This window comes from Xyrauchen texanus, chromosome 41, assembly GCF_025860055.1.
Source record: "Xyrauchen texanus isolate HMW12.3.18 chromosome 41, RBS_HiC_50CHRs, whole genome shotgun sequence".
In the NCBI taxonomy this organism is placed as follows: Eukaryota; Metazoa; Chordata; class Actinopteri; order Cypriniformes; family Catostomidae; genus Xyrauchen; species Xyrauchen texanus.
In genome coordinates, this window is record NC_068316.1 from 2,433,424 (window position 1) to 2,456,408 (window position 22,985).

The window sequence follows — 22,985 nt, forward strand, 5'->3', positions numbered from 1 at the left end:
GCAGCTTCCACTTCCTGATTGATGATCCAGCTGTGTTCACTGGGATATCCAAATTTTGGATATTATTTTGTACCCTTTCCCTAATCTATGCATTTTTATTAGTTTATCTCTAACTTCTGTGTAATGCTCTTGGTCTTCATTTTCCTTCAGATTCACAGCCTGACCAATGATTCTTCAACAATGGGCTTTTTATCCAGAAAATGTGATTGCAAATTTAATGATTCACAAGTGGATACCAATGGTAATGTAATTGTGTCCTTGTTAGGGCAATTTCTTTCATCGATGTAACCTGGTAGTTTACATAGCACAGGGGTTGAATACTTATGCAAGCAAGATATATATATACATTTTTTCCCCTAACAATAATTGATTTTGAGTTCCAGTGTTTTAAAATAAAATATCAAACAGAATTAGATTTCAGTGTACCATTTGTAATTCAGTAATATTAGATTATTGGTCAGGGGTCTGAATACTTTTGCAAGGCACCCTGTGTTACGTGAACTGTCGAGACAGGTGCAAGCATGCTACCTGTGTCGGCTGCACATAGCCCTCCCCAACGCCCCCAAAGAGATGTCACATACAGACCTTAGGTTCCCTGCACCCCTGAGGGGGGGAACAGGTGCTACATGACTAGCATGTGAGCGGCCTTCTCTTTCACTATGTCTCTCACATAGTACATGAAGCGGCTGGGGCTATCTTAACACTATGAAATGCGTCGGGGAAGGCGGTCTTTCTCAATCCTTTCAGGGGGAAACGGCCCTGCGGAGGCCACATCCTGCCCAGTCTAGTGGGAGGTAACATGTGGCAAATACACCACAAGGGTTTTGAAGCCATATGTGGGAAATGGCGCGATGGTAGGTCCACCGACAGGGGGACCATACCGCGGTGAATACATCACAGGGAGTTTGCCTGAAAAGGGAACTAAGCATGTGGAGCCCTACCTAAGCCCCAGTACAGAGCACCTGTGACTCGTAGTGGGTCTGGACGCGAATTGCTCCAATTAATTTGCAGGCCAGAAGGCTCAAGCTACTCCCAGCGATCCACACACAATTTACAATGTGCCCCATTCAGAGTGAGAACCACTAATTGTGACCATTATCCCATGTGACTCTACCCTCCCTAGCAACCGGTCCAATTTGGTTGCTTAGGAGACCTAACTGGAGTCTCTCAGCATGCCCTGGATTCGACCTCACGACTCCATGTGTGATAGTCAGCATCAATACTCGCTGAGCTACCCAGGCCCCCCCAAAGGCCAGGTGTGGATTAAACATGTCCGAATGTCAAGGGCTACGTTTGAAGAATTGTGTGTTAAGGACTGCCCTTTCGTTGGGCCAGTCGCATCAACCTATCGCACTCCTAATACACTCGTTTTGTGAATAAACTTATTCCACTACCTTAATGCGCATTTAACTAATGGAAAACTATGGAAAATCCACCTCTGCCTAGTGTATTACATTTTGAGAGTTTATTTGGCTAACTCTGGCATGTTACAGGCGTACTGTTGTTAATATGCATTGTCCTGGCAAATAAAAAAATTGTATATCAAGCGTTTCCATTCAGGATTTCTTATATGTATAAAAATAGTTGGATGGAAACCCTGCAGCTAGTGTCAGACCATTGACCCAAGTGTAAAAAATCTTGAAGTTGTGTTTTATGATCAGTCAATGCTGTCTCTTCCGAATACTCGGGAACATATGCCCTTCTTTGTCCAATACCTCATCAAGTACCCGTTCAGACTGTTGTTGTGACCCACAGTTGACCTTTTTGACCCCTCTAACTTCTCAAGCCAAAGTCATTCACCATTGCTCTCATTTGTATTTATTGTGCTTTAGTGCTTGTGCTAGCCTGTACAATGTATTATTATTAGTTTATTTATTTATTAATTGTTGCGTCATCAAGCTTTTAAGTGCTGTCCAACATTTAAAGTGCAGGATATGAGAGCAGACAAAACAATACCAGCTGGATACATGAACACTGTTGGAAGTCTAGTTTCACTTTGAATTTTTGAAAACCTTCCAGAATATTGACTGTATTTGGTTTCCCAAAAGCAAGTTGGTTTCATGTGGTCAATGAGTGTGTGTCATTCATAGACGAAGATAATTGCTGCCACTTTCCTTTGAATTGCTTAGCACATGTATAATTTCATTTTGCAGTTGTATAATCCCACAAAGGCAATTGTCCTGTCCTAGTTGCACATAATCATGCTTTAGCTAAATACTGTATGCTAGACTTCATTAGAGGATTTTTAGCGAGATCCCCACAATAGAACTAGATGTACACTGTGATTTTGTCAGTACTGTCATGCACAAATTCCTCCAGCATTTTCAGTACTCTGTATAACGTGTTATGATATTTCTAGGAAAAGATAACAACAAAAGGTGTTCTTGTTTTTGTTTGGTATGTGTCTTTGGTTTAAGCCCCAGATATCCGTTTCAGTTTGGACTTGCTTGGGCCTGAAGGAAAAAACATAAGGAAAACAAAGCAAAGTCCTTCATAATTGGAAATTCCTCAAGTCTTATGGAGATAACGAAAAAATAGTCTTTCACCTTTTGGTTGTGTTATGTATTTAGCCTCTTTGCTTGTTTAGCTGAAATGGTACAGCTGTAGGTTCAATAAACTTCAATAAAGGTTTTACTGTTAAAAATGCAATTAATGATTTTTGGTGGCTTTTAGAAGGCTGTAAGTCCTGTAACTAACGCTCTTGATGTTGTGCATTGCTGCTTACAGATATGTGTCAGACTGCAATTCGTACCGCAACACAATTACACATTTCATCTTCAGTGTTGCTGAAAAAGTTCAACTAGCGACATGTTTATAGCTAGCTTACTGAGCCCTTTAGAGGACAGCGAGGGAATTTATTTTCTCGAGTAGACCATGGTTAATTTATGTGATTAAAAAAAGGGCAAAAATGAACTGGTTTCTCTATAGTATAACTGCAGTAACCATGAGTGTAGTAACCATTTATTATAAGAACCATGGATTCTAAAACTATGGTACATGTACCACAAATTGTCCATAGTGTTACTATAGTAACCATATTTTTACTCTTTGTTTTTGTAGGTGATTCTCATGAAATATGTCAAGAAAATGTCCTGGTCATATTTAACCCCATATTAAAACAAAGTTAAATATTCAATTAAACCGTGTCTTATCTTGCACAAAGAAAGGAAGCCTACATTTTGTACATAACAATAATTTTTTGCATTGTGACTTTATTTTCAGGACACTTATGTACTATATGGGTGGGTAAAAATACAGATTTTCCAATGCATAGCGATCTTCATTTGAATGATCTCGATATTGATTCTTCAAGTCCAAGATCGATCTTTTACTCTGTTCACAAGTCTCCACTACAATGAGAGGAAATCACTTGCATTTGCAACCAAATTCGCGTTATGTGACAAAAATTACATTTATGCATGTATGCATTTGGCAGACGCTTTTATCCAAAGTGACTTACAGTGCACTTTATTACAGGGACAATCCCCCCGGAGCAACCTGGAGTTAAGTGTCTTACTCAAGGACACAATGGTGGTGGCTGTGGGGCTCGAACCATTGACCTTCTGATTATCAGTTTACCAGTTATGTGGTTTAGACCACTACACCACCACCACCACCACTCTATTATATTTGGCAACTGGTTGGTAAATGTTTAGATTTCATCACCAGTAATTGTGTAGTATAGTGGTGGAGTATTCAGCAGCGAGATCCTTTCTCTGCATGTTGAGAGTATAAGTTGTTCTATGTAATGTGATCCACACAACCCATTTGTCATTTAATAATGTCTCTTTTAATACTCTTCTGTTCTCTACGTAAACAACAACAACAACAACAAATAAACATTTAATTCTAATCATGCATAGCACGGATGAGGTAAAGCCATTTGAGTTCTCTCTCGTTAACATGCACTCATTTACAGACGCTTTTTACGGAAATGCTGATTTTCTTAAAGAGACAGTACTGTTTTTTTTAGCATGTGTTCAACAAATAAAATACCTGTAAAAAGTCAAATTATGCAATTAAATAAAAAAGATTTAACAAACAATAATAGAGGAAATCTAATATCATATTTATTGATTTAATTCATGGATTTGTTGTATTGCTGTAATGTGTCCAGATTAGGGATGCATAGGTATACCGTTTTCACTGTATACCACGGTATGATAGGTATGATTGATGTACATTTGCTTCTCTACGGGATTGAGAAAAAAATGCAACCGGACCGAGAATCTCACCTGCGCATCATCTCTCCTCCTTGACTGCCGCGGTGTGCAACAACTTGTGGTGGTGAGAGTGGTGGTGGCGTAGTGGGCTAAAGCACAGGGCTGTTAATCAGAAGGTTGCTGGTTTGATCCCCACAGCCACCACCATTGTGTCCTTGAGTAAGGCACTTAACTCCAGGTTGCTCTGGGGGGATTGTCCCTGTAATAAGTGCACTGTAAGTCACTTTGAATAAAAGCGTCTGCCAAATGCATAAATGTAAATGTAACTGAGCTTCCCTCGACATTGCGGAGTATAGACCTCAAAACTGATGTGACCAATTTAAATTCTATTGAGACTTTTCTCTTTTAAAGCATTACTTCTCAAACGGTAGCAGCCCTGACATGCCAAACAGAGGAGGAAAAGAGCAACTGCTATTACACACCATCAACTTTGCAAAAATGTTTCAGGATTTTACGATAAAAAGTAACTGTTATATTTTGACAAAATATCTTAGTTTCATATGAAATAATCTAAAGGTAAGATCTATTAGACCTCATTTTATATCAACAGTGGCAGTTGTAGTTAAAGTTTCAAGATGTGTTTCAGCTAGTATTTATTTTTCATAAATGCATTAATTTAAGACTAGCACACTGACCTAACCATGGTAATGAGGAGCCTTTCCTTCTATGTATTATGTATGTTCTGTTTGAAATTAGGAAACAAACAGGATAATAATGAGCTTATATAAGTAATTATGCTCTTCAATTTTAAAAAGGGGGGAGAGAAAACTTCCTGAAGCTTTTGTTGTTGACATCAATAACAAAAATAATGTCACTTGATGCATGCCCTTGTACTGGAAAACCATGAACAAAACAATGCAACATAAAAGGAAATGCAACCCAGAATACATTAAATACAGGTTACGTTTTTACTGTGGTGTGTCGCCACTTTACATCTCTAATGTAAAATCTGTCCTGAAGCAAAACCACCAGAGTTAAAGGTACAGAGAGGAGGAGTCTACAGTATATGTTAATCGTTAATAATCATAGGACATTACTTTTAAAAACTCACACCTGATGTTATTTTTCATTTAGTAGTTAATTTAACATGCTTTATGTCTCCTACACACTACAAGACTTTCAAAGATGTTGGATCGTGGTACCGTTCATATTACACAACTGTCTGTCTTGTCATATAAGTCGTAGAGTTTTCAATTTACACGAGGATTCGGCGACATGGGTGAACACATTACAAGATATTTTACTATTGACGAATCCCCGACAGCTCTGCCTGGGCTCCAAATTACGTTTCCCAACAGAGTACACACGAGAAGTGATATGAGATACGAAAACAAATGCATGATCATATTTTATGCATCTCAGAATATGATGTGTATAAGATTTGGAATCGCCGACTGGTCCAGATATTTAACATTCTAGATATCTCGCTGACATTGGCGACTCTCGGCGATTCTCTCAGATTGCGTCTTTGATAATTCATTACATTGCGCATCGGATCGAGCTCTGATAGGCATCGATTGGCTCTGATTGGCTATCACCACGAAACTGTCAGGCTGAAATTGGCATTAGTTATATAACATGTCATAATTACATGCTATTTTTATCATGTTTAGAATTTGGTTTATTATTATAATTCTGTTAGCTTTCTTATTTTTCTATTTATTTTCAAAAAGGAGAAACATTTTTTTTTTTCAAGTTTCAATTATAATAAAGTGTTTGCTCAAAAATAAATAAAATGACCCTTCTGTTTTCACTCAATAGTAATTGTGTAATACCGTATACCATGATACCGTGAAACCGTGATATTTTCTGAGACGGTTATCATACCGTGAAAATCTCCAACAGTTGCAACCCTAGTCCAGATGTTACTGTTTTTGATGATGCAAGGATTTTTTTAATTAATCATCAAACATTTGAAGGCAATAGCAAGAAATGTACATTGCCATTATATAATGTAGTTTTTTTTTACATTGGAGTAGCTCTTTTGTGCTGGATTAATGAGCATTGGGTGGTAAAAATGTGCTTAAATATTATGAAAATAATGTGACCATGTAAAAAATCCTAATTGCCCTAAAACTACGCTTCATTCTCTATATGCACAATATAATGACTTATTTGTTTCTTTTGATTTTGGAGTTAAAAATAGGACCAGGACATTTTCTTGACAGGTTTATTACCATATTTTTGGGGTTTTTCTGTATTATTATAGTTTTACTACTAAATTTATAGTTAAAATATGATAGCTGTATTTAAACCATGGTTCATTTCTGCAAGGGGTTTGATATAGCTACTGCGAGGGATCACATGCCCCTGACTGTCACTCTAATGCAAACACACATTCAGTATGTCCAACAGGATGGCATGCTTGCTATATCTTAGCCAAGCATTCACATCTGTGTTTGCGAACTTGCGTTAAGTAAGACTTGCGTCTTTCTGTCTGTTACCAACTGCTGTAATCATAATGAATGTTGAGCACTAATACCACAAAGCAAACCATTAATATTAGGGCTGGGATAAACATTATTTTTTAAACGATTAATCTAGCGATTATTTTTTCGATGCATCGATTAATCTAACGATTCATTTTTCCAGTTCGATTCGATTATCTCCCCATTAATTGACTAATAGCAATTTATACATGTTGATTTACATATCTGAATGAAAAAAAAAATGAATTCCTTAACATTGCAATATATGTTTATTGCTCTTAAAATTCCCAAATAAAAGACTATACAAGTGCAAAGTAATGCATTCTTAGTCAGAGGTAGCATTCAATAAAACCTTGAAGCCTTGAAAACACATAGGCCTAGCTTACTGAAAAAAAGTGCATCTTGTAATTCTTCTTTCAGATTAAAATAACAACAACTTGATGTCTAGCATTCAATAAAATAATTAAAAGGTCACCCAGCCACCCTTTCTTAGAGCTATTGAAAGAATACAGTAACTATTGTAAACTTGGGGGCTCTAAGCTAATACAGAAAGTGCTTTTCCAACCAAAAATAAATAATGAAAATAAACATTCAGAATTCAACATTTATGTTGAACATACTGAAAAAAAGCATCTTCATTCAACATGCAAATAGGATACTGTTAAGAATACTATGTGTGCGTGTGTATGTGCGCGCGTGCGCGGCGCCTCTTCAGGTGCTGGTGCATTGCCGTGGTGCTAGAATGGAAGGCCATCTCCATTTTGCAAAGACGACATCACGGAATTGTTTCCTTTAATGTAAAAGAATTCCCATACTTTAGAGGAACGAGTGCCTTGCACTTCTGATAGTCTGAGGAGCCACTCGTGTTGCTACTACTCTCCGGCGCTGCCATCTTTGTTTTGGGTCTGACGAATCGACGCGCATATTTTGCGTCGACGTATTTTTTGCGTGGACGTCATCGATGACGTCGACGCGTTGTCCCAGCCCTAATTAATATCTCCCAGAATACTGTGTTTTTGGTACATATAATTTTGTATCTCTGACCTGGTCTGTTTGACCGGTGAGTCCCCAGTGAGATGATGGGGTGGAAAGGGTTGTTTTTGAGTCTCTCTGCTCTGAGCACTGCAGTGTAATTGAATCTGAAGTGCACATAAGTGCATCCTTTGTGTGTGTTGCCTCACGACTGCAGTTTCAGATAAACCTGATGCCTCCGGGTCTTCTTTGGTTGAATGAATGTTCCACATATAATTTGGACTATGCATGAAGGTAGTGGAATAAATCATGTGACTGATATCATCTCTGACATCTCTTCTAATCTTTTATGGCTCAAAACACCATTAAACTTCAACATGTCATTTATCCTGCACATTTGCTCTACAGACATGATTGATTTCTCAAATCATACAGCTAATATTCAAGAAGGGATTTAAGCCATATCTAGAGACTTTTGATTTGGACCAGTAAGCAATAACCCAAAACACCCTAGCAACCATCCAGAACATGCTATCAACCACAAGGTTTGTTGTCATGTGATTATCTACTACCTTTGTTGTATCAGCATTGTTGCTTCCCTTTTTTTCAAGCTTTTTTTTTTACAAAAAAACGTCAATGCATTAAGCCACATTCAGATAAGACCGTCGTTAACACTTTAGCTGTGTATGTTTAGCCAGATTGCATTTTTATTGGTCGGATTTCTCAGTAATGTTTCAGGGATTCGTCTCAGATGATTAATCTACGATTCCTTAAGAGAAATAAAAATGGAAAGAAATTTGTAAATTCTTTACTTAGTGACATTTTAGAGCTAAAACTTGAATGTGGACCGCATAGATTAGATTGCTATTTTTGAAAGCATTTGATGAGAGTTCATATTGAGATCTCTGACTTTTGATTGCAGACTTTCTGAGCACATTGTGAGACATTTCTGATCTTTTCTGAAACTCTAAAGGAGACTCGTGAGAACTGGGATTATATTTTCCTGAGAAACATCTGATAAGTTGGAGGCTTCAGCTAAAGTCTTAATTTGGTCTCCATTTAATCTCATTGCTGTTTTGGAGAAACATTTGCTGTCCTCTCACTTTATTTCATCTAATTAGTTTTAATATACTTAAAGCTAAACCTTCAGAATTATAAGCACATGTTTTCTCTCTCTCAAGAAAATGGTCATGTCTTTCATGAAGCGTAGGAAGAATGCTACCGGTGTTCCCCGCTTCCAAGAATCATCTTTCCAAAAATGGAGGAAAAAAAACACAGGCCAAATTCCCTTAGTTACCCATCACAATGGGTAAGACAAAGAATAAAGTTATCATGTGCGGCAAAAGGATGTTGAGCTTTACAAAATGGGATGTGGCTATAAAAAATGGCTAAAACATTGAATATGCCCATTTTCATCATCTGGGCAATGATTAAGAAGCTCCAATCAACTGGAGATCTTAAGATTCGTCCAAGAATCACAACTGTAGAATTGCAAAAATTAGTTGAGTCTTGGGGTCAGAAAGTCTCCAAAACTACAATCAGAAGTCACCCACATCACCACAAGTTGTTTGGGAGGGTTTCAAGAAAAAAAGCCTCTGCCCTCATCCAACAACCAACTCAAGCGTCTTCAGTTTGCCAGACACTACTGGAACTCCAAACGGGACTGGGTCCTATGGTCAGATGAAACAAAAATAGAGCTTTTTGGTAGCAAACACCAGAGATGTTTGAGGTAGCCATATGGAAAAGTACCTCATGGCCACGGTTAAATATGGTGCTGGATCTTTAATGTTCTGGGGCTGTTTTTATGCCAGAGGTCCTTGACGTCTTGTTCGGATCCATGGCATCATGGACTCTATCATATACCAACAGATAAAAAAATCAAACCCTGACTGCCTCATTCAGAAAGCTTTCAATGGGCCCTTGTTGGATCTTCCAGTAGGACAATGATCCAAATCAAGCATCAATATCAACACAAAAATGGTTCACTGACCACAAAATCAAGGTTCTGCCGTGGTCATCCCAATCTCCTGACCTGAACCCCATAGAAAATCTGTGGGGTGAAATTAAGAGGAGACTCCACCAACATGGTCCTCTGAATTTGAAGGATCTTGAAAGATTCTGTGTGAACAAATGGTCTCCGATTACTTGCCATGCATTCTCCAACCTCATAATGCATTATAGGAGAAGACTTAGAGCTGTTATCTTGGCAACGGGAGGTTGCAAAAATTATTGAATAAAAGGCTGCCGATAATTATGGCCAACATGTTTTGTTGAAAAAGAGTTATTCGTTTAATATGTTTAGATTGTTTTACTTCAATTAAAGGTTATATTTATGATATTATATTTTTTCTTTTTTTTTTCTTTCAGATTTTTAAATCAAATTGTTTTATAAATCTAAAGTTGAAAAAGAAAAAGTATGTGAACCCTTTGTAATTAACTCGTTTTCTGCATTAATTGGTCATAATATGTGATATCATCTTCATCAGTGTCACAAGTATAGACAAACAACACTAACAATTCACAAACAATTATTATCTTTCATGTCTTTATTGAACACATCCCATTAAAATGCCACTCGAATGACTGAATCCCCTCTAAACCCCCATAAAACCAATAAACAGACCAGCCTGACTAGACTTGGAGACCAGTTAAGGTTATTTTAGGCTTTAAAACCAGCAGGGTTGTTACAGTGGAATAGTCTGATTTGTCTACATTTTCATCTCTGTCACACACTTATTCCCTCTTCAACCATTTCATAATCTGTAAATCCATCTAAAGTTCACACAAGTGAATCTAGAACTTTCCATGTGTGTTTGTTCTCTGCTGAACTGCAAGTCAATGGTCAAAGAGACAAAACAGCTCATGACTCGTGCAACACGTCAACAATTGCAGAGATGCCCTACCAAGAAAGATCCAATGTCACGTCTGGCATTGTTTGTCTGGAATGAGCACTCCTCGAAATAAATTACCCTGTCTGTAACCACAGAGCTATGCTGTTTGTCTACTTTGATTATAGACTGCAGTATTCTTCGCCTTATATTTCCATTTTGCACATGGACGAGTGCAAGTACAGGTGCACTTTTCCATCAGGTGTCAAAAACTTGATTCACTAGTTAAAATACTTTCTTATATTCCTCTAACCCTTAAATGCATGGGTGTTTCGACAAACATTATAACATACTCTGGTATTTATCGACCTGTTACTTACAGTATATCTATCACAAATGGATCTACAAAATTCCCAGATAGTGTCAAATTCATTTAATGAGATGCAACTGGCTGCCAAACATATTATAAGCTACAGCGGCTCATTTTAGCTTACCGCGGCCCGTTTCGTGGCCGACCCACCGACCTGCTCAGTTCTCCAGATGGCCAGTCCACCCCTGATCAGCACCAAAGTGAGTCGGCCCACCGGGAAAACCGGGTTTACTTCCACATTGCTTCTTAATGTAAATTAAGTCAATTACTGACACATCAGGGCCACCTCGAGTAAGAAATAGCATGTATAATATGTATGTGTACATGCATATGGAATACTCATAATTCACCATTGCCACACCGAAAATAGTAGTCATTTGTATGAAATGTATTACTAATTTCTCATTTGTCTTAAACTTAAATAGATATGAAAATCTTAAAAATAGGATTTATTGAAGCGCCAAAAAACCGACCCTATACACTTTTGGTAATTAACCTCTATGTGGACCCAACAGCGGGTCCAAAAGGGGGTGCTATAAAGCGAAAAGAATATGCTTAAAAGTCATCGTATACATGCTTTTACATTTACATTTATGCATTTGGCAGACGCTTTTATCCAAAGAGACTTACAGTGCACTTATTACAGGGACAATCCCCCCGGAGCAACCTGGAGTTAAGTGCCTTGCTCAAGGACACAATGGTGGTGACTGTGGGGATCAAACCAGCAACCTTCTGATTACCAGTTATGTGCATTAGCCCACTACGCCACCACCATTCCCACTTTTCAGAGATAACCATCACGTCTGCATTTATGTTATTTATGTTCAAAATAACAAAAAACACTGGTATTAGTGCAACAAAAACTGAACAAAGTTTAAAAGATTTCAAAAGCATCACAAAGTGAAATATGATATTTGCTAGGGGGTGCACCGATCGATCGGCCATCGATCTAAATTGTCCTATTCTGTCTTAAATCCATGATCAATTCTAAACAAATTTAAACTCTCAAACGTGCTGTAATTTAGATGAATATGCCGGTTTTTTTTAAAACATGTGTAAGAATATCATGAATATTAAGCTGCCCGTTTTCTAGAGTCGGTGGAAGTACAGTAGTAATTCTGACTCTAGGATAAAGAGACCGCAAACGGGAATAAAAACGAATTAAACAAATAAACATGCGAGTATACGTGATGTAACGGGAGTCATTTCAATCAGACGGTGTGTGGAGCAATAGAGACTGTTTGAGCGATCATGAGCGCTATTAGCTTCTCCCCCTTCAACATGAGCGTTTTCTGGGTCAATCAAACAGGCATGCTCTCTAAGTGCTCTCAATATCTCAGTCACTCATCTCAGCGCCATTCCCAATTTAATTGAGGATCCCAATTTAAATCCGGCTGATGTTGGTCGCAGTGGCACTAATAACAGATATAACAGTTTAACCTTAAAGAACAGCACCGCGTCTTCATGCATTTTCTTAATAATTAGTGATTTGTATTGCAACAAAATGCTAAAGGCGGTAAACAAATCGTAAATATTGATGATCCCTCACAGGAGCAGTTTTAGAGCTAGTGATAGACAACTTTATTATTTTTTAATGTATTTCTGCAGTGTGTGATGCCCTCATTGTTTTTACAAGTTGCAAGAATGTCACAATGACCTTTGATATTAACAACAGAATTATTGATACGTTGTTTTCAATACAAATAAAAGTTAGCAATTCACAATTAATGTAATTTTACTGTGTGGGGTATAAACATAACAGCAGAATATAAATGGCAAAAGTGTGGCTAAGGCAGCGGTTCTCAAAGTGTGGGGCGCGCCCCACTGGTGGGGAATAGAGACGTGACAGGTGGGGCGCGCCAAACGGGGGGAAATTTTCCTTTTTATGCATTTCTGCCTTTATTCGTTCATGGCGAGTCCGCATCGTCAACTTCATCTTTGCAGTGACACATAAAACACCAGTTTATTAATAAACAATTAAATGTCTCCTTGCTATTTTTGTTTCACATTCATAATCATTACTTTTGCTGGTTCTTTGTGGCAAGCTTTATGCGTGCGGTCGTGCGCTTGAGTACGGCTATATAACGCTCAGTATCCTGTATAGCCTACTTAAGTTATTAAATCAATATAAAGGGGCGATTTGTCCACTAATGGCTTAAATGAACAACTACTAGTCGACTAGAAAAAAACTTTAGTCGGAGGCAGCCCTTATTTCACATATTTTTGAACCAGCAGGCCATTCTGGGTTGAGCTGCGACCCTGAGCGGAATGAGCGAGCAGAGCGGAATATTCAGAAATGCGCGCTCCGCTCACATGCTCTGATCGGAACAAAGGAATATTAGAATAATGAATCATTAGTTTATCTTATAGCTACACTGCCCATAATTTTAATCCAATTTCAAACACAGTATGTTATGTCTATTTAAAAAATATATATATTTCACGTTTTTAAGTACAAAATGATGTTAGTCCTTTGCCACATCATATCTCTGTGAGATGGGATTTTCAGCTGTTGCTTCACTGAAAACTAAGTATAGATCTCAACTGAACATTGAGCATGACTTGAGAGTGGCAGTATCAAGCCTGCAACCCTGCTTTGAGAAACTGTGCAATGCAAAACAAGCTCATTGCAGCCACTAATGCAGGGAAAATGAATTCTTTAAATACTTTCTTGCCAAATGGATTTCTCTTTTTTTCATTTTTTAACAGATTGCAAAGTAGCACTTGTATTTCTTTTCAAATTTTTTTTATCTTGATACAAATGTTGACACAGCTGCACTTTTATTTTCTCTATTTTTGAACTTGCTGTTATTTCATGTAAATAGTTAGTTTGCATTTAGATACAACTTGTTACTGATACTACTTGTTACTTGTTACTACTGTTCAATAAATTGGAACATTTTAAGCTTGTTGCATATTTCATTAGCATTGTGTTGGGGCGATGGGGGCAGATGGGGCTTGAAAATTCCCCCTTGTCCAAAGTGGGGAATGACCGAAAAAGTTTGAGAACCACTGGGCTAAGGGCAGATTTAAAAAGAAAATCGGTATCGATATCTGTATTGCATCGACTGATTTTAATGTTAAAAAATCAGTGATTGTATCAGCCTCAAATTTCCTGATTTAATATTTATATGACATCAAATACAAACACCTCTTTTATGCTCCAATAACTGCTGCTGTAAGCCCCAAATAGCTAAAAATTATACCTGTGGGGGCCTGGGTAGCTCAGTGAGTAAAGACACTGACTACCACCTCTGGAGTTCGCAAGTTCAAATCTCCAGCCAGGTATCAAACAAGCAACCAAATTGGCCCGGTTGCTAGAGAGGGTAGAGTCACATGGGGTAACCTCCTCGTGGTCGCTATAATGTGGTTCACTCTCAGTGGGGCGCGTGGTGAGTTGTCCGTGGATGCCGCGGTGGATGGCGTGAAGCCTCCACATGCACCATGTCTCCGCGGTATCACGCTCAACAAGCCACGTGGTAAGATGTGCGGATTGACCGTCTCAGACACGGAGGCAACTGAGATTCGTCCTCCACCTCCCGGTCTGAGGCGAGTCACTACACCACCACAAGGACTTGGAGCACATTGGGAATTGGCTTTCCAAATTGGAGAGGAAAAAGGGGAGAAAAAAACTATCTGCTTTTACATAAAAAATGTGTGAATAATCCAATGTTATATCTTAGACGTCCAAAACAAAACATGCAGTCCTGCAGGAAAACCATGTTAAACAAATCATCAGAAATATCATCAGTTTTTGACTATTAATGATAAAATGACATCATAAAGGGGAGGATCTCAGCTTTCTAATGACACCTAGATTGATCTTATAGTCCACTCAGAGGCCGAGTTATTCAATGCAATAATGAGGGTGCTGCTTGAACTGAACATTAAACTGAATGTCTATGGACAAGCACATCTGCAAGGGCTAAGATGCGTAAGAGCGCCACCTACATTTCAGATCGGCATTTTGTGACAGAACGTGATTGAGGAAAAACAAATTGCTGCCATCTAGTGGAATAAAAGTAAGACTTTTTGGAGGAAGATATGGTGAACAGAACCAAAATTACATGCTTTTGGGAATGAGATAAAATTTGGTCAGTTAGTCCAAATTTGAGTGTGAAAAATTGCTGGCAGAAGCCCAAAAATGCTTCAGAGTTTAAGAGGTTTTATAATATATATATATATATATATATATATGTATATATATATATATGGATGAGGTACAGGGTGGATTGAGGTCCCGGGTCACTAAAGACCCAAGGTATGCATTAAAGGGTTAATATGAAGAATTAAGTGCAGGTATTCGTAGGTTGACTTCCAGAAGATTGTAAACACTGATGCTTTGGCAATTTCAACATTGCTGTTTGTTTGTATGCCAACTTCTGATTTATCCAATGGATTGAGTTTTGTTCGGGAAAATAAATTTGTTGACCAATGAAGGACTGCGGAAGTGTTTGGGAAATCTGTTGTTATTTTATAAATAATACAACTCCCCTTTAAAGTCAGTGTAACACAGTTAAAGGATGGGCAAGGAGGAGGCGAGAACCGGCTTGTCAATATAAATAATATTTAATTAAACTCAAAACAAAAACACACAAACATAAACACACACATGACGGACATGCCCGTAATTCTCTCTCTCTCGAACCGTCGTCACCGGCCGCCTTTATCCCTCGCACGCCTCATCAGGCCGATTGGGGACCGTGCGTGCGATATTCCGACCCGGCCCCGCCCCCCTCCGCTCCACAGTCAGCAATACATATTTATATTTATATATATATATATGATATTTATATGATTGATTGGGGATGAGTTGAAAAATAATAGTGCTTTGTTACATAAATCGAAAAAAAAATTGATCCAGAGGCGGAGCTTGTTTTTACATGTTTAATGAATGATTATGAAGACACGTGCGCTGATAAATCTTGCACAGTAAACCAGGAATGTGTTTTAATGTCAATGGTCCATTTGTATTTTATTTTGACTTCAATTGATGACATTCTTTCTTTAAAGGTATATTTCACCCAAAATTGAAAATCCTGTCTTCATTTACTCACCCTCATGCCGTTTCAAACCTGTATGAGTTTATTTCTGCTGTTGAACACATAAGGAGACAATAGGCAGAACGTTTGCCTCAGTCACTGTTAACTTTCACTGTATGGGGGAAAAATTAAGCATTGAATGATGACTGAGGCCATTAATCCCTTGCATAATTTCCTTAATAAGTCAAAATTAGAAACAGCTGTGTTCTTCTCTGACTATATAACGATTCTGTTCCATAAATACAGTACTTAGAACTGACTGGAAATACTCTCTTAATCAATAGCTTTCTTTATCTTGCATCTTGTTGTGTCTGTGGAGGTTCATACTGCCAGAGGCAAAGAGGAGGAGACATTAACTCCTGTGTGCTTCCAGGACGGCCTGTGGGCGGAGTGGGCTGCTTCCTTATTTGGAGGAAGGCTGGTCACATGACCAACCCGGTGTCCAAGAGATAGGAGCACAACTGAGAACTTCGAACCACTACACAAACAAGCCACCACAGAGGGAGAGCCAGACAGACAGACGGAGGTCTGTTTGAGATCAAAGGAGGAATAGACGCTCTCACTGAGAGGCGCATGGTGAGAAAATGCCCACCAACTTCACTGTAGTCCCTGTGAATGATGGCAGAAAGTCCTCTCAGGAAGATATTGATGACAACAACGTCCTGAGGGAAGAGGATGAAGAAACTGTAGGTGAGCTGAACCCTCTGGGAATTTTCTGGAATCCGGAGTGTGTATCCAAACACAGCACTGCTGGATGTGTAACATGCTGCTGTGGGTTAACCAAACGGGTCACTGTACGGAGATAATCTATATCTATTTTTTCCTCTCTTCACACGTGTTGTGATAGTAGTGAGTTTGGTTTTGTGCTTTATATTGGTTGTTTGTTCATTTATCACTTCTGTCAGTGGCGTAACATTAGATCTTAACACTGAATCTAGTCAATAACAAGGATTGGGAATGGTAAGGAATTTTACGATTCCGATTCCTCTTAACGATTCTGGTTCCATAACAGTTCCAGTAATAAGTCATTCTTTTAGTACTTTTTATTTGTAAAGAATTATTTCGAAATTAAAAATGCAATTCTTATTGCACTTGCTACCCTGATACCAAATAATGAGATCATTTCAGATTTGTAATGAGAGATGCGCTGCTTGAAACACTGTCATTGTATTTGAGGACTGTTTTCCAGCCACATCTGCGGAAAATTGCACGCTGGAGAACCGTTAACGGAATCATAAGTCACGAAGATCAAACGATTCCGGTCATTTTTAAAGAATGGAACTGGATTGATCTGAACAAGATCAGGTTCTTGGTTCCAAACCCCATCAATAACTGCCCGTTTTTATACATAAATGACCGCATTTCTTCATCTGTTGGAGCACTTTAACCCGGCATAAGTTTCCTTTCTTGTGCCAACTAGATCATATATTTAATATATATTTTAATGACTTTTCTGGCAATATAACATGCTGCATTGTGAATATCACAATGATTTTAATGCGCTTTTTTGTTGGCCAGTAAGTTACACAAAAACTTTATTATTTATCTAATGTTGTGATCTTTTCTTGTCTCGTGACTTGTTTAAGACAGAGATGTTTTAATAGCGTCTCTGATTGAATCTTTTTTTAATTTAAATTTGCTAAATATTGCAAGAAATATAACAGGCAAAAGTCCATTTATTATTTATTTACTATTTATTGTCATTTTTTATATTTTCTATTATTTTGTGTTAAATATTTAAAATCTAGTTAAAAATGATCAAGGCATGTTTTCCGCAGTGAATGCACACAAAAATGTTAATATTTAATTGTTTAATGTTTAAATGATGAAATAATGAAATTTAACTAAATAAATCGTCAGGGTTTGAGTTGGAACAACAGACAGAACTCTTTTTAAATGAATGATTTTGTCACTCAGAAAGGTTTGCTGAAGTTTCCGTGTGGCATTTTAATAAAAATTAAAAAGTTTCTGTACATTTTATTTATATATATATATACTGTATATAAGGAATGCCGTAAAATATCGACGCATTGATTATTGATCGACACGTTATTTTCTCGAGATGTTTCTGAGGCATCGTTATTATAACACTAGATGACATTTAAACTAGAAGCCTAATTTTTGTGCTTTCCAATTCACAGTCAGGCGACCTTGCATTTAATGTAGTCGTAATATCTTTTGGAGACCACAAGAGGGCGATGTAACATTTACCGTAGCCGCTTGCACTACGGACGAGGAGTGACGCGTAGCGTGTAGGACAAGGCACAGGTATCACACACAGAACGCGTCGATGAGGTGCGGGTGGCTGTCCAAAGTTGTGAGTCTAGTAAACATACACACAAAAAGTTACAAAGGTTTTTGTACGTCAACAATAAACAAAGTGACATTGAGTTTGCAGGTTAGTGTATGAAACTGATGTAACTGCACATACATTATGGTGACGTTTATTATGCTATTTCTCTGTATGTGGCCATGAATAGGTTTCATATAAGACATACTTGTAATTGAAAATACATTGTGTAGGCTATATAAAAGATACATATACACAATGCATATTATCCACTGATGGCTAGAGTAAATAATCGATGTCTTTTGATAATGATTTCTGTCACATTTAATGGAAAACAATGCGAGATGCACTGTAGTGCTGCAGAAATTTGTGCAGCCTCCGGATCCTTAGCTGGGCGTCGCCAACAGACAGTGAGTAGCCCTATTTATATCTGAAAAAATGCCAATATAGATTGATGTTATGGGGAAAATGTTCTGATTATCGATGTGTGAGAAAGGCATTGATCCCAATCCTAAAATATATACAGTGTGTGTGTATATATATATATATGAGTAGAGGTGTGCAGTGAAGCCATTATCTGTATCTGTATCTGTATCTGGTCATATGACAAAATTATCTGTATCTGTCTCTGTATACGGATAGAAACGTGTGTGGGCGGGGCTTAAACCGGAAGTGCATCAAAACTAAATGAAACGGCCATTTTTAAATGTTACTCTTACATGTTATAGTTGCTATTAATAAAATAGTCCTTTTTATAATAATAGCCTAATAATAATAATTATTATTATTATTTAAAAATATATTTTAATAGTTTTTTTCTTACCAGATGAAGCTGAATTTGTAGGCTACATTAACTGTGGAATATGTTGCGGTTTCTCCTGGTATTTCTGATATTAATATCTGCATGAAACAGTATTTTCGTTCGTATGTTTAAGAAAATTTTTCTGGAGGCATCAGTACAAATTTGCTGAGAATAATAAATACATAAACATTCAAAGAAATGAAAATATAATCAATATAGACTAAAACAGGTGAAAGTTATGACTTTTTATGACAACATTATTTAATTATTTATTATATATATATATATATATATATATATATCTATATATCGCACATCCTATCTGAAATCACATCGTGCACTTTTTCATTCATAAAGTTCACACGTTAGAAATGTTGACTACACAGATTCATAAATTCTTTGTCATTTTGGATGTTTATTTAAAATGTCACTTTTTGGATTATCAGTCATAAGAATATTTTGTATATTATTCGGATGAGTCCATTATTTGTTTTTGAAGTACTTATTCGTGCCTTTCCGAATATGGGATTCGGCTTCGGGCACATCCCTAATATTTAGGGTTGTCACGATTAAGAAATTTGGCTGTTGATTAATAGTCAAACAAATAATTGTGATTATGACGATTGTCACTTTACGGGCTTTCACGATGAATTGTCATTTTTTTTTAAGGTGTGCTTTTTTCTGCATGTGTGCTTCATACACCTTAAGAAGTCATTTTTACATCCATCCATCCATCGTCAACCGTTTATCCTGTGTACAGTGTCGCGGGGGGCTGGAGCCTATCCCAGCTAACATTGGGCGAAAGGCGGGGGACACCCTGGACAGGTCGCCAGTCCATCGCAGGGCCACACATAGACAGACATACACTCACACTCACCTCCACATCCACATCCACACCTAGGGCAATTTTTTTGGAGACACCAATTAACCTAGCCTAACCTAACCACCAATTAACCCTGTCTTTTGGATGGTGGGAGGAAGCCGGAGTACCCGGAGAGAACCCACGCAGACACGGGGAGAACAAGCAAACTCCACACAGAAAGGCTGGGGCAACCAGGGTTTGAACCCACAACCTTCTTGCTGTGAGGCGACAGTGCTAACCGCTTTTTACATATTTCCTTTTAAGGCTTTTAAAACTTATGAATGACATGAAAATAATGTTTTAAATACCAAAATATTTATATATACTGAAAAAGTCTTTTTTTGGTCAACTTTAGTTATTGGTAAATTTTACATTTACACTTATTTTTTTAACTCATTTTTTTTATATTTTTCAAATGAAATATAAAATAGAATTTTTATATATATATTGTTATATTTATATAATATTTGTATTATATCATGCAATTGTAAATCATGTTATCACACAGAGTATGCGTGCATCTCATCTTTATCACTGTGTGACATTAACACAGCGTGTATGAACCAGGAACATTTGACATTACACGATAGTTTAAAGTGAAAACTGAGAGCTTTGCGTTCACTATCAATGTTAATACTTGTTCGTTTATATTTTCGCGGGAGTTTAGCGAGGGCCTCTTCTGACAGCACACTCATCAGATCGCTTCATGTCCTCTTCTGGACAGGAGCTTGTTGATCTCGGCTGTGCGGCGGCTCAGTGACGCTCGGAGTCGGAGTTCAACTGAATGACACAAAAACGTTCCGTTCATGGCATTTATACAGTATATTCGCTTAAATGCACGATATATCGGCTGCCGATATATTCTTGGCCAATAACCGGGAAAATCTAAATATTATTATCACACCGATAATTGAATCACGAGGCAATAAACGACAAAAACATATATGTATGTTACATAGGGGCTATCGTTTTCGTTTATTACTTCATGAAACATAAACGGAATTTGGGAAATAGCACATAGTTACTTACATCGCAGCATTGTGATTAAAACAAGTCCAAGCACAACCTAAAATGGCACATTTAATAATACGTTTATTTAGATGGGCGCTGTAGCAAGCGTCTGTAAATGAGACGCGCATAAGCACAAGCACACACGTTCATTACACACACAAACCACCGCTGCACTCACAGTCCGGCTGCCGGCACTAATAATACAATATGTATACAGAGATTAGGGTTTGTTTTGTGTGTTTTGTTGATTAATATTAGTTACATGCAGTTTATCGCCTCATTCTGGTTTTATGCTTTATTACAGCTGTTAGAAGTTCAATATTCTCTCACTGTGAGCGAGTCACCAGGCTTACCGTAAACAACTATATAAATGGGCACCATAAATTATGCAAGAGCATTATTATGGAGTGGTGGTGGCGCAGTGGGCTAATGCACATAACTGGTAATCAGAAGGTTGCTGGTTTGAACCCCACAGCCACCACCATTGTGTCCTTGAGTAAGACACTTAACTCCAGGTTGCTCCGGGGGGGATTGTCCCTGTAATAAGTGCACTGTAAGTCACTTTGGATAAAAGCGTCTGCCAAATGCATAAATGTGAATTATTTATTTCTCATTTAAATCAGCATACATCTGTAATATAGGCAAACAATGAGCTGTGAGTTATCTGTATCGCCCCAGAAATTCCATATTATTGCATCCCTATTTGTATATATAATTAGGTTTTTTTACTTGAGAATGAACAAAAGAACAAAGTGACGTTGATGAGTTTGCAGGTTAGTGTATGAAACTGGTGTAACTGCGCAAACATAATGATCAGCAATGGCGATGTTTATTATGCAATATCTCTTTTCTGATTATCAATATGTGTAAGAGGCAGATATATCTACAACTCAAACCCTAATGATTTATTTTGTCAAATTTTGTTATTTCACCTTTTAATCATAAAACAATTGCATAAAAACTGCAAAAAACAATAATTTTTAAAAATAGATTTTGACTTGTTTTACATCTTCCTCTTCTTGCAATATTTACTCCAAATAAAAAACAACAACATTTGAAGTCATTTCAGAGCACACACATAAATATAGAGATTTTTCCAACCTCTCAGTGTAATAGCAACCTTATGCTGTGTGATTACAACAGGTCATTGAGTGCATCTCTGATGTGCATCTGCTAATGAACTTCACCAAGCGAGTGCGCCAAAGACTGATTGTCTACTGTTGTTTCACGATGCACCAGCCAATCACTTTCCTCCTGCTAATTACAACCATGGCTTGCAATTACGACCCAAATTTTACAGACTCAGTAGAGGAATAGGAGGCACATTAAAGGTTATGTAATCTGGCAGGCTTCTGTGTTGTGCAACGGCTTTTTTCTTCCACGTCACTTCTATGAGATGGAGAAGGACTCTGATTCCAGTTCAGTGCTATTGATTGGTCCTGTAGCTTGCTTCCTGTTGGTTCACGCTGGTGGGAGATTAGACGCCACCCTTCATGTTCATCTAATCTCAGGAATAGAGTCGCACTTCATATTTATTCCTTTTTGGACTGTACAGAGAAAGGTCACAGTCCACAGTGTCCAAATACGGTTGATTTGAGGCCCGCTTGACAGGGACAAAACTTCCAGCAAACTTCCAATGGGACCAGAAGATGTCTTAAATTATAAAATATAAAGTAAACTAACTACCCAGAGTCATCAGCAAGGGGAAAATGAAGGGTCATTGAATATTGAAAATAGGAGGCCTATGAGTTAAAAAGGTTGAGAACCACACTAGTCCAGCATCTCCATTAAAACCTCAAAAGCTTCCATAGATATAAGAGACTCTCACTTCTTGCATTTCTGCTTGCTTGCATATAACTGGGATAAAGAACTGTGCTGAACATCTGTATCCAATTTTTTCAGAGCTCCACCCGTGAAAAACACAACGTGAAATTTAATAACAGGGTAACTGTAAACCCGCTCAGCATGCGCTTTAACATCTACTCAAAGCGTTTAGCTGCTGCTCGAGTCTGCGAGAATAAACACACAGTTACGTGGACTTTTGTTTGGATGACTTATGCAGGCCAAATATAAAATGCATGTTCGTTAATCATGTGGATCAAACAAAAAGGTGATTGTGATGCCATAAAAAACAATGCGACCACTCGAGTAGGCGT

General features: G+C 37.8%; 1 protein-coding gene across 8 annotated transcripts in view; it reads left to right on the plus strand.

Annotated features, from left to right (window-relative positions):
• slc12a7b (solute carrier family 12 member 7b) overlaps positions 1-22,985 on the plus strand; it is a 115,573-nt gene that overhangs the window by 19,247 nt on the left and 73,341 nt on the right. For 2 of the 8 annotated variants that reach the window (XM_052113353.1, XM_052113357.1), the window contains exon 1: positions 16,358-16,554. The exons of the other annotated variants lie outside the window; for them this stretch is intronic. In XM_052113353.1, coding sequence (XP_051969313.1) covers positions 16,449-16,554 — 106 coding nt within the window. In that variant the 5' untranslated portion in view covers positions 16,358-16,448. Of the gene's footprint in view, positions 1-16,357; positions 16,555-22,985 lie in introns of those variants that run through there. 8 annotated transcript variants of the gene reach the window in all.